At 38.3% G+C, this 11260-nt stretch overlaps 2 protein-coding genes across 2 annotated transcripts; both read left to right on the plus strand.

Annotated features, from left to right (window-relative positions):
- The first annotated feature begins 1841 nt into the window (after positions 1 to 1841).
- On the plus strand, positions 1842 to 4086 carry LOC140303125 (elastase-1-like). The gene is made up of 8 exons (XM_072381753.1): positions 1842 to 1963; positions 2199 to 2290; positions 2411 to 2511; positions 2894 to 3019; positions 3156 to 3292; positions 3393 to 3535; positions 3727 to 3876; positions 3968 to 4086. The coding sequence occupies exons 1-8, from the start codon at positions 1924 to 1926 to the stop codon at positions 3974 to 3976; spliced, it is 798 nt and encodes a 265-aa protein (XP_072237854.1). The 5' UTR covers positions 1842 to 1923; the 3' UTR covers positions 3977 to 4086.
- Positions 4087 to 7766: 3680 nt separating this feature from the next.
- On the plus strand, positions 7767 to 9751 carry LOC140303126 (elastase-1-like). Its single transcript, XM_072381754.1, has 8 exons — positions 7767 to 7864; positions 8100 to 8191; positions 8336 to 8436; positions 8571 to 8696; positions 8827 to 8963; positions 9063 to 9205; positions 9397 to 9546; positions 9638 to 9751. The coding sequence occupies exons 1-8, from the start codon at positions 7825 to 7827 to the stop codon at positions 9644 to 9646; spliced, it is 798 nt and encodes a 265-aa protein (XP_072237855.1). The 5' UTR covers positions 7767 to 7824; the 3' UTR covers positions 9647 to 9751.
- The last annotated feature ends 1509 nt before the right edge of the window (positions 9752 to 11260 follow it).

The raw sequence follows: 11260 nt of genomic DNA on the forward strand, positions 1-11260 counted from the left end.
ATTTATGCCTATGCAAGTTGTGGTGGGGTACACACGATGTTCGAAGGGGACAGAGACGCTCTTTGAGAAAGCAATGAATCTGCAGCCTTCCAGTCGTGCAAGCAGCTTTGCAGTATTAGGACCTTTTTGGTTTTTGTCAGGGGGCCAGCTCAATTACCAGTCAGCATAGCTATCTCTTTAATAGCCCGATAAGGCAATAATCCAAAATCCATACAGTTTTAATTACTTTCTGTCTAATTAAGAACTGTTTTACAAAAGATGGACACATCTGAGGCCTTCCTATTGTGCCAAAACCTATTGTTAGAAATATCAGCGTGACCAGTTAATAACTACTAAGAAGCTTTTAAGAAGTATAATGATATTTACTCCATGTAGAGTCTGCAAAAATCATCTAATAATCCACATGATCTACTGTTCAATGTCAGAGAGGTCAGAACAAAGTGGAGCAGAGAAATATTTATTGAGTAAGTTCTCACACTGGATTTATATCTCTCCAGCTGGGAATGCAAATGTCAAATTTGTCTTCAAGTGTGTTGCAAGTTTTATTTTATTTCTATATTTTTCATCAGTAGAGCATTAGTGCAGGACTAAAATTGATATTCAGTATTGACTTAAATAAAGGTTTGAGAGTTTAAACAAATATCCTCGTACTACAGGTCAGCTAGTTGTATTTTGTAAAACACAGTTGAAATGGTATGTGCCTTCAGGATGTGTCCAAGTTGAGATGCCATGTGTCTGTTGGCCATGTGTTTGTTAGTCTTTGGTCCCCTCTAGTGTTGGGCTGTAACACTCGACAGTTTTGTCACCACTGTGCAGCCACATAATCTCAGGGTGTGGAATAATGTGCAGTTTCACCTCTTTAAAATTTGTGAATTGCATTAGATATAAATGGAAACAAATTAAAGTCTCTATTTCAGTTTTTGTGCTTTTTTCATCTTTTTTTTCTCAACTTTTTGAAGGAACTCTAGAAGAAAACATTGTTACCGGGTTAATGGATTCGGATAGATTAACTTTTCATTGAAGCTTGCAATCACTCAACTTTGTTGTTTATTTTTTTTCAACACAATTATAACTTTTTATTCTTGAAATATTTGCTTTGGACAAACAAGGCATTCAGTTTTGGGGAAAAGCATAAAATACTATATAATCAAATTTTATTTTCCATATAATGTTCAGTCATAATGATTGGATTTTCATTATTTCTTTTCTTTTCTTCTTTGTTCTTTGTGTGTGTGTATTAGCACATACCTGTTTGACTACAAAACACCCCCTTGTGCCCAGTACCAGCTGCCTGTTTTCCCATTCTTACATAATTCACATTAGTCCAAATGGGCATGTGAAAAGGTTGTGAGGTAAATATTTGCAAAAACCTTACTGTGTTACATCAGACAATTCTTTGTAAATTTTCATACTGAAGAGAAACAATGATCATATGTATATATATAAGATACACAGAGAAATAACTTTTGAAATTGGACGAGAGGTCAGAATCTTTGTATTCATATCACCATCTTATATGACAATAAATGTGATGATTGTCGTAGTAACAATGGTAGCAGATATCATTACACTCCTTTTCTTGAACACCAAAATGTATGATTTACCATAAGCATTTATCCAAAATCGATGTGTTGAACGCGAACAGCCAAACAAAATGTATGAATATCTTATTATGCCCAGTGACTCATGATGACTCATGCCAGAAATTCTTTATTCTGAACCAAATTCTACTGGTCAAGGAAAAAGGCGTGTTTTAACTGACTATGATAACATTGTATGAGACAAACCACAGGTGCATGCATGGTTTGTGTCAGGATAGGAAGAACAGCCAGACATTTCCACATCAGTTCAAGGTCAAGTTCAGGCTTTAAAAAGGGAGAGCTGTGTTGGTTCTTTGCTGAAACGTTCGGACGTGACACAAACATGCTCAGGTTTCTGCTGTTGACAAGTCTCACTGCCTTGGGTAAGAAAACTATCTGTTTAAGACTTTTGCTTGTCTTGTTAGCTTTCCTATTAGCTGACTTGCAGGGGCTCCAGATTACATGCTCTAGCAGTACACTTTTTCTACCAGCATCAATTCTGTGTTTTCTCTTGCTGTAGACAGAAAGTAAAATCACATTTTAATGACACAGATTTTTCAGAATCTGTGTCATAATGAACCTGTTATTTATTAAATTTTTAACTTTGTTTTCTACCAGTTCTGGCTGAGCCAGAGCCCAGGTACCTGGAGGACAGCTTTGAGAGGGTTGTTGGAGGTACGGTGGCCAAACCCAACTCCTGGCCCTGGCAGGTAATTTACTGTCAACACTTACATTTATGTTTGAATCCATGCATTTTCTCAGACAAAACAAGAAAAAAAGCATGATGTGAGGAATTAAGATGAGATTTCAGGCCTATTATCTGTCCTTAGATCTCTCTTCAGTACCTATCTGGCAGCAGATACTACCACACATGCGGAGGGAGCCTGATTCGCAGTGGCTGGGTCATGACTGCAGCTCACTGTGTGGACAGGTAACATAATGTTTAACTACAGGTTAGACACAGCATTCTTCAGCTGTGCGAGTTTTATTTGAGCTAATGTTTTCATAACTTTTACTCAAATATCTCAAGCCAACTCTTATCACAGTACTGTATGATTTATTTCAGTGGCTTTAAATTTCACCAACATCAGGAAACTTAATTTAAATGGTCACAGAGGAAAGGATTCACTTGATTAGAAAGGCCAAAGCAAATCAAACTACCGTAAATGAGACAGAATATAAACACAACCTTCAATTTCAAAAATGGTCTATACTGACTGCATTGGTGATAAACAATTATGACTTTTATTTATTTTACTAAAGATTTTTTAGCATATTTTGCTTCTCTTTGGTTCATATTTAAAACAATGCAGAACCAGGACATGGCGTGTTGTTCTTGGTGAACATGATCTCAACAGCAACAGTGGCAGAGAGCAGGTCATTGGTGTCAGCCGTGTTTATATCCACCCCAACTGGAACTCTAATAGTGTGGCTAATGGGTAAGGATCACCCTTGTATTATGCTCTTTGTTGATTTTCCAAGGCATTTACTTTAAGTCAGTGTGCTGGTGGTCAAAAATGTCCTCCCCTGGAGTCTAGCATCTTAAAATAGCTACTCTCTTTACCTCTCTCTTAGGTACGACGTTGCTCTGCTGAAACTGTCCTCTGCTGCTAAACTGAACTCTTACGTCCAGCTGGCCTCTCTGCCTCCCTCCGGCCAGATTCTGCCCCACAACAACCCCTGCTACATTACCGGATGGGGACGTACCTCCAGTAAGTTCATTATAAGATACCCTCTGACCTCCTGTTGTCTAAGTCACTGCTGTTTGTTTTCTTTAAAGTTAAATATATCTTATCATTTCACTTTGACCAGCTGGTGGTAGCCTGTCTAACCAGCTCAAGCAGGCCTATCTTCCTTCGGTGGACCACAAGACTTGCAGCAGCAGTGGCTGGTGGGGCAGCACTGTGAAGACCACCATGGTGTGTGGTGGTGGTGGTTCTGAGGCTGGATGCAATGTAAGTTTTTTCATTCATGAAAGAGAAAACAAGGTCCCTAGAAAGAAATATCAACTTATTCTATTTCTGCTAAGACAAGTTATTTGTATGCTACCGAAATAATGATTGACAGACAGGTAGAAAACCGTTTTAAAAATGCAAAAACAAGGCTGTAATATAGTAAAATTTGATCATAATCTTGCTTCTTTCAGGGTGACTCCGGTGGCCCTCTGAACTGCCAGGTCAATGGCAAATACTATGTGCATGGTATTGCCAGCTTTGTGTCTGGACTGGGATGCAACTATCCAAAGAAGCCCACTGTCTTCACCCGTGTGTCTGCCTACATTGACTGGATGAACTCGGTTAGTATGAAGAATAAGAAATGCGTTCCTTCTTTGTACAGAAAGACTACAGTGTTGATGCTTTATTGGATTTTACTTCTTCTTTTTCCAGGTCATGTAAAGATCATAAGACTCATCTGTGTTTCATCACACGAAGGCAGAGGCCATACTGGATCATTTTTACATGTTTGCTGGTCTCAATTAAACAAATATAAACTTGATTAAACATTGTTTGAAGACTCAGTTTTCTTCAGAAGGCTTACAACGTTTTACGCAGTTACAATTAGTAATCTATGAATGGTACATTTTCATATTTCTTTTGTATTTTTTATTCATCAATCTATCCTACCCTGCAACAAATCACAATGTGTAGCAGAAAAAGCACCGAAATTTAAATTTGTTCTTTTTTTTTTAACTTTAGTTTTAGTGAAGTCCAGAGATTTGGCAGCACATTGTCACATACAACTCAAAACTGCAATAAACTTTAAGACAGTCAACAAGTGAAGTGGTCAAATGATCGCCTCCTCATCATAACTCCAGATCGTGTTGGTATCACAGTATCACACAATAATCCACAGTAGTATACAAAAGGTTGTGTGAGTGCAAGATCCTATTTCAACTTTTTCTTTTTTTCAACCAATAGTGATACTAGCAGACAAAAACAAAGCTGGTAATCTTGAAAATGGACAAAAATGCATGTGTCCAAAATCTGTTTTAAGATGGTTGCACACTAATCAATCTGGACTGCTTAATCTTCACGTACACCAAAATTGTACAAAATTGTATGTAAAGGATATTTCATAACCACTATTGTCAGTCAGTCAAACATTTTAAATGGAGAAGATGGATGGGCCAAACCTGAATATTTAACCAGTACAAATTCATATATATGTGAACATTTATTTTGCAAACTATGTCACAGACGGTAATTTCATGATCTAACGGAATTTCTTGAATGCTTCCTCATTAACTTTTTCTAGAGCAAGGACCTCCAAAATGATGTTCAAAGAGGTGCATTGTCTTTCATCACATCGGAAGAGAACCAACCATTTTACCAGGGGATTTAAGTCATGTGATGAAGGCCTGATCATTATTCACTTTCAGCTCTGGCTGTTGACACTATAAATACTTTAGATACACAAACAATTTTCAGTAGTACTGTATTTAATAATGATTGTAAGTTTCTGATAAATTCATATTATTTGCATCAAAATTAATGAATTGTTGTAAGTTAACAAATAACATCAGTTTGAATGGAAACTGTGATTCATTAGCAAAAATACAATAGTTGCTGACAAACAGGTCTCATCCGAAGTCATTCACTGACAACAAGACTACAACACAATTTGTTGTCTCCTCCTAAGAAAGAAAAGGATTGAAAAGCAGAAAAATGTCCACTGCTACACTGGCTTTAAGTTGCAAAATAATAAACATTCATTTAATTTATTTTATCTAATTCGGTAATGGTAATGATGATACTGAATTGAAAATCTCATACTCCACAAAGTAGCAGTGTTTCAGAGACTTGTTTATACAGAATCTGTTACCCAAAAACTCTTCTTGATTTTCTATTTCTTTAAAATTACAGGGACTTAAAACCATAAATAGGAAGAAATGAAAAATCATTACCCTTTGGAAATTAGCAATAACATGTTGGTAGACACAATAAAATGACATAAAACCAAAGCTTATTCTGCTGTGATTTACTATAATACAACAACATACTCTTATATTAGTTTAAAGCAGATAAATGTGAAAAAAAGAGTAAATTACTGGTGTCTCAACTGCCATGTGATGGAGCATTGTCCTGATCATGGTCTTTTTGAATACTACAAATCTCCTTGTGTACCACTACTTGAAGAAAGTTTACTCCAGAAACTGGCAAGATGTCTGGTAATTGTTTTTCAGTTTGTCTTCATCCCAAAAAAGTCCAAGTAACTTATCTTTAATATTAGCAGCCCATAGCATTACTACTCTTCAATCTAGCGTGTGCCTGACTAATAGTGACACTCTACATACATTGGTGACCTAAACAATGGCCCATCCATCTGCTACATCAGAACTCCAACTTTTTTGTTAGTGTTAAACATTTGGAGAGGGCTTACATCAGTGTCCCTCATGGTGTCATGTGGGAGGTGCTTCTAGTACAGGATTTCAAGCCCCTTGCTACTGGTCATTCAGTTCCTATACAACCAGAGTTAGAGCTTGGTTTGCACTGAATTAGGTAAGATTAATTTTCTGTGGGTGTTGGCCTTTTGTCACTCACTCTGTTCATTACTTTTATGGACAGAATTTTTAAACACAGTCCGAAGGTCGATCAATACGTTTACTTGGCTTATCATTCCATCTTGATGTTTTGCAAGTGACATGGTCTTGTTGGTTTAATTGAGTAGAGACATCCAGCTTGCACTAGTGCAGTTTGCAACAGAGTCTGAAGTAACTGGAATGAGAACTAGCAGCTCCAAGTTTGCAGCTATGGTGCTCAGTTGGAAAGGGGGGCTGGGGGGGTTGCTCATTTTAGGTTTGGAATGTGCTGTTGCCACAAGTGAATGAATTAAAAAAAAAGTACAGGTCTTGCTCATGAGGTCAGGGTAGAAGTGAAGGGGGCAACCAGACTGGGGCAATGATGTGAAAATTGTTAGTCAAAAGGGGAAGTTGACAATTTACGCTTGAATCTATGTTCCAAACCTCACCTATGGTCCTGAGCTGTGTGCAGTGAATGAGATCATTAATACAAGGATCTGAAATTAGCTTAATCCTAATAGCGTTTCGGGTGACCATTAGAAATAGGCTGAAGTGTTCAGAGTAGAGTCGCTAGTCCTGTGCATCAACAGGAGTCACCTGGGGTGAATTGAGCATCTCCTCTGAATGCCATCTGTATGTGTCCCAGAAGAGGTGATTTTAAAAATACATTTGCTGCATAACAAAGCAAATTCAAGCTGTGAGCAGTGATGAATGGCCCCCGTTGCGATGGAGGACCCCGGCAGCCGCCTCAATGAGGCATTTACCCCCACGTCATTGGCGACGACACTAAGTAAGTATAGATGGCTTCCTTGAAGTACTAATCAGGTGGCCCTGTGATTATGAGTGGATTTTGATGTGCTAACCAGTTCAATCTGGGACCGTTGTCAGCCATGCAAAATATGAGTGTTGTTCGACAATGCACTACAAACTTAAAGAAATTTCCTTTTTAATGACAAATTCCTGATTCAGGTGGATGCAGCTATGGTTATATGAGAATATTTAGCTTTGCACTGCCTTGGGTACTTGGTCCTAAATATGTTGTTGTCATATAAAGAGAACAATATATCTACTATTCAAAAAATCCCACATCATACTTATAGGTTAAGATTACATGCAATGATATAAAAAATAAAAAAAACCCATCTATTTTTCTCATAGCAAATATTGTTGCAGAACCTTGTCATCTTGTGTCTGGTGTCTTGTGTCAGTTCCCTCCTCCTTCCACCTGCATAATAAGCTATAAAACACACTGAAGGAAATAAACCCCCCCCCAAAAAACATGTATTTTGATAACAAATTTTTGGTTTCACTTACAAATCAAGTTACAGCTCTCACTGTTGTTCCGGCTGTGGGTCTTCTTGGCCTCCCACAACAGATCAGCAGTTTGTGATGCTGAGGCTGAGAAAAAAGATGTTGTTACTAACAACCAGTAACATCAATTGACTGATTTGTATTCATTCATGATTCAATGACTCATGATGACTCATGCCATCTGGTGATATGAGACATTCTTTATTCTGAACCAAATTCTACTGGGCAAGGAAAAAGGCGTGTTTTAACTGACTATGATAACATTGTATGAGACAAACCACAGGTGCATGCATGGTTTGTGTCAGGATAGGAAGAACAGCCAGACATTTCCACATCAGTTCAAGGTCAAGTTCAGGCTTTAAAAAGGGAGAGCTGTGTTGGTTCTTTACTGAAACGTTCGGACGTGACACAAACATGCTCAGGTTTCTGCTGTTGACAAGTCTCACTGCCTTGGGTAAGAAAACTATCTGTTTAAGACTTATGTTTGTCTTGTTAGCTTTCCTATTAGCTGACTTGCAGGGGCTCCAGATTACATGCTCTAGCAGTACACTTTTTCTACCAGCATCAATTCAGTGTTTTCTCTTGCTGTAGACAGAAAGTAAAATCACATTTTTATGACATAGATTTTTCAGAATCTGTGTCATAATGAACCTGTTATTTATTCATTTTTTAACTTTGTTTTCTACCAGTTCTGGCTGAGCCAGAGCCCAGGTACCTGGAGGACAGCTTTCAGAGGGTTGTCGGAGGTGAGATGGCCGAACCCAACTCCTGGCCCTGGCAGGTAATTTACTGTCAACACTTACATTTATGTTTGAATCCATGCACTTTCTCAGACATAAGAAAAAAAGCATGATGTGAGGAATTAAGATGGAATAAACATGCATGTTTTTACTACCAGAGATTTCAGGTCTATTGTCTGTCATAGGTCTCTCTTCAGTATCTATCTGGCAACAATTACTACCACACATGCGGAGGGAGCCTGATTCGCAGTGGCTGGGTCATGACTGCTGCTCACTGTGTGGACAGGTAACATAATGTTTAACTACAGGTTAGACACAGCATTCTTCAGCTGTGCGAGTTTTATGTTTTCATAACTTTTACTCAAATATTTTTTTAAAACATATTTTGCTTCTCTTTGGTTCATATTTAAAACAATGTAGAAACAGGACGTGGCGTGTTGTTCTTGGTGAGCATGATCTCAACAACAACTATGGCACAGAGCAGGTCATTGGTGTCAGCCGTGTTTATATCCACCCCAACTGGAACTCTTATAATGTGGCTCATGGGTAAGCCCTTACATTATGCTCTTTGTTGATTTTCCAAGCATATACTTTAAGTCAGTGTGCTGGTGGTCAAAAATGTCTTCCCCTGGAGTCTGGCATCTTAAAATAGCTACTCTCTTTACCTCTCTCTTAGGTACGACGTTGCTCTGCTGAAACTGTCTTCTGATGCTAAACTGAATTCTTACGTCCAGCTGGCCTCTCTGCCTCCCTCTGGCCAGATTCTGCCCCACAACAACCCCTGCTACGTTACCGGATGGGGAAGTACCTACAGTAAGTTGATTATAAGATACACTCTAACCTCCTGCTGTCTAAGCCACTGCTGTTTGCTTTTTTAAAGTTAAATATGTCTTATCATTTCACTTTGACCAGCTGGTAGTGGCCTGTCTCAACTGCTCAATGAGGCCTATCTTCCTTCGGTGGACCACAAGACTTGCAGCAGCAGTGGCTGGTGGGGCAGCACTGTGAAGACCACCATGGTGTGTGCTGGTGGTGGTGCTGAGTCTGGATGCAATGTAAGTTTTTTCATTTATGAAAGAGAAAACAAGGTCCCTAGAAAGAAATATCAACTTATTCTATTTCTGCTAAGACAAGTTATTTGTATGCTACCGAAATAATGATTGACAGACAGGTAGAAAACCGTTTTAAAAATGCAAAAACAAGGCTGTAATATAGTAAAATTTGATCATAATCTTGCTTCTTTCAGGGTGACTCCGGTGGCCCTCTGAACTGCCAGGTCAATGGCAAATACTATGTGCATGGTATTGCCAGCTTTGTGTCTGGACTGGGATGCAACTCTCCAAAGAAGCCCACTGTCTTCACCCGTGTGTCTGCCTACATTGACTGGATGAACTCGGTTAGTATGAAGAATAAGAAATGCGTTCCTTCTTTGTACAGAAAGACTACAGTGTTGATGCTTTATTGGATTTTACTTCTTCTTTTTCCAGATCATGTAAAGATCATAAGACTCATCTGTGTTTCATCACACGAAGGCAGAGGCCATACTGGATCATTTTTACATGTTTGCTGGTCTCAATTAAACAAATATAAACCTGATTACACGTTGTTTGAAGATTCAGTTTTCTTCAGAAGGCTTACAGCGTTTTACGCAGTTACAATTAGTCCATGAATGGTACATTTTCATATTTCTTTTGTATTTTCTTATGCATCAATCTATCCTACCCTGCAAAAAATCACAATGTGTAGCATAAAAAGCACCAAAATTTAAATGTATTATTTTTTTCTCTTTAGTTTTAGTGAAGTCCAAAACTGCAATAAACTTTAAGACAGTCAACAAGTGAAGTGGTCAAATCGTCACCTCCTCATTATTACTCCAGACCTTGTTGGTATCACACAGTGTCACGAAGAGTGTTGTGGTGTTGATAAAGAAGGACCCAAATGTAGATATTATAAATGAAAACTTGATTTATTTCAAAAGCCAAACAAAAAGCATGACTGAGCTGGAATTCAAAAACCTAAACAAAAATTAAGGAACAAACAAAAACCTGACAAGGACAAAGCTGATCCCAAACATGACTGATAAGGTCTTGGCATGAGTGATGGTGAGGATCTGACAAAGAACATGAACAAACCTGGAGACTAAATACAGAGGAGGGTGATTGGTGAGTGAGTGCAGCTGAGGGAAGAAACACAGGTGACATGAGTGAAGCTGATGGCAGGGCAAGAGAGACTGAGGAAAAAAGTGGCATAACACGGCAAAAACTAACGACTAAACATGACAAAAATGCAAATCTCGAGACAAATTGAAATTAGTTGTAATTTACCTCACTGGGCCAGATTTTCAACAGTCTCAGTAGTGTTATACTGTTGCTCCAGGCGACTGATTTGTATTCATTCACCTGGAGCTAAGACCACTTTTAAGCCCAACAGCAGCTCTGTTCCTCTATGGTTTAGTCAATGTGGCATGTTGCGAATATATGAGAGAGAAGGTTTTTATGGTCCTTCTTTCAACGTTTTAGAATGTATTTCTTTAAACATATCTTAATTGAGCATTTGTTTGTTTGTTTTTTTCACTTTAGGGAGACTTTGGTGGACTTCTCAGTAGAGTTAACAACAGTTTGTATAAGCACGGGATATCCAGATTTGTCTGGTATTGGATGCAATGCATCCCTGAATCCCATTGTTTTCATCTAGATTTTTCCCTTATCATATGGGTAATCTGGGTCAGTAACTTACTTACTCAGTAAGTTACGTTGAAACAGAAATGGAACAAATATACAGATGACATACACATTTGTTTTAAAGTAATGCTCAGTGTTTAGAATCTGGCCTGTGCAGCTCTGAGTGAATGTTGAAATTCTGTTCTAGCTGTTTTTCAAATAAAAGTTGGGTCTCCTTTAAGTTCTGTATTTAATATTCAAAGGGTTGAGTTGCTCTCTATTTTGCCTGTTTGATTAGTTTGTGCCATTTTATAAGAAAAAAGGCTGCATTAAGCGCTCAGGAACTAATAGAGGACTCAGTAGACATATGATAAGTGTGTACCAAAACAGTGGGAACTGCACACATGCTGCAGCTCAGGTACAGCGACATTGGAAAAAAACACTCAGACT

This window comes from Leuresthes tenuis, unplaced genomic scaffold (genome assembly GCF_036924035.1).
Source record: "Leuresthes tenuis unplaced genomic scaffold, fLeuTen1.0.hap1 SCAF_3, whole genome shotgun sequence".
NCBI classification, from domain to species: Eukaryota; Metazoa; Chordata; class Actinopteri; order Atheriniformes; family Atherinopsidae; genus Leuresthes; species Leuresthes tenuis.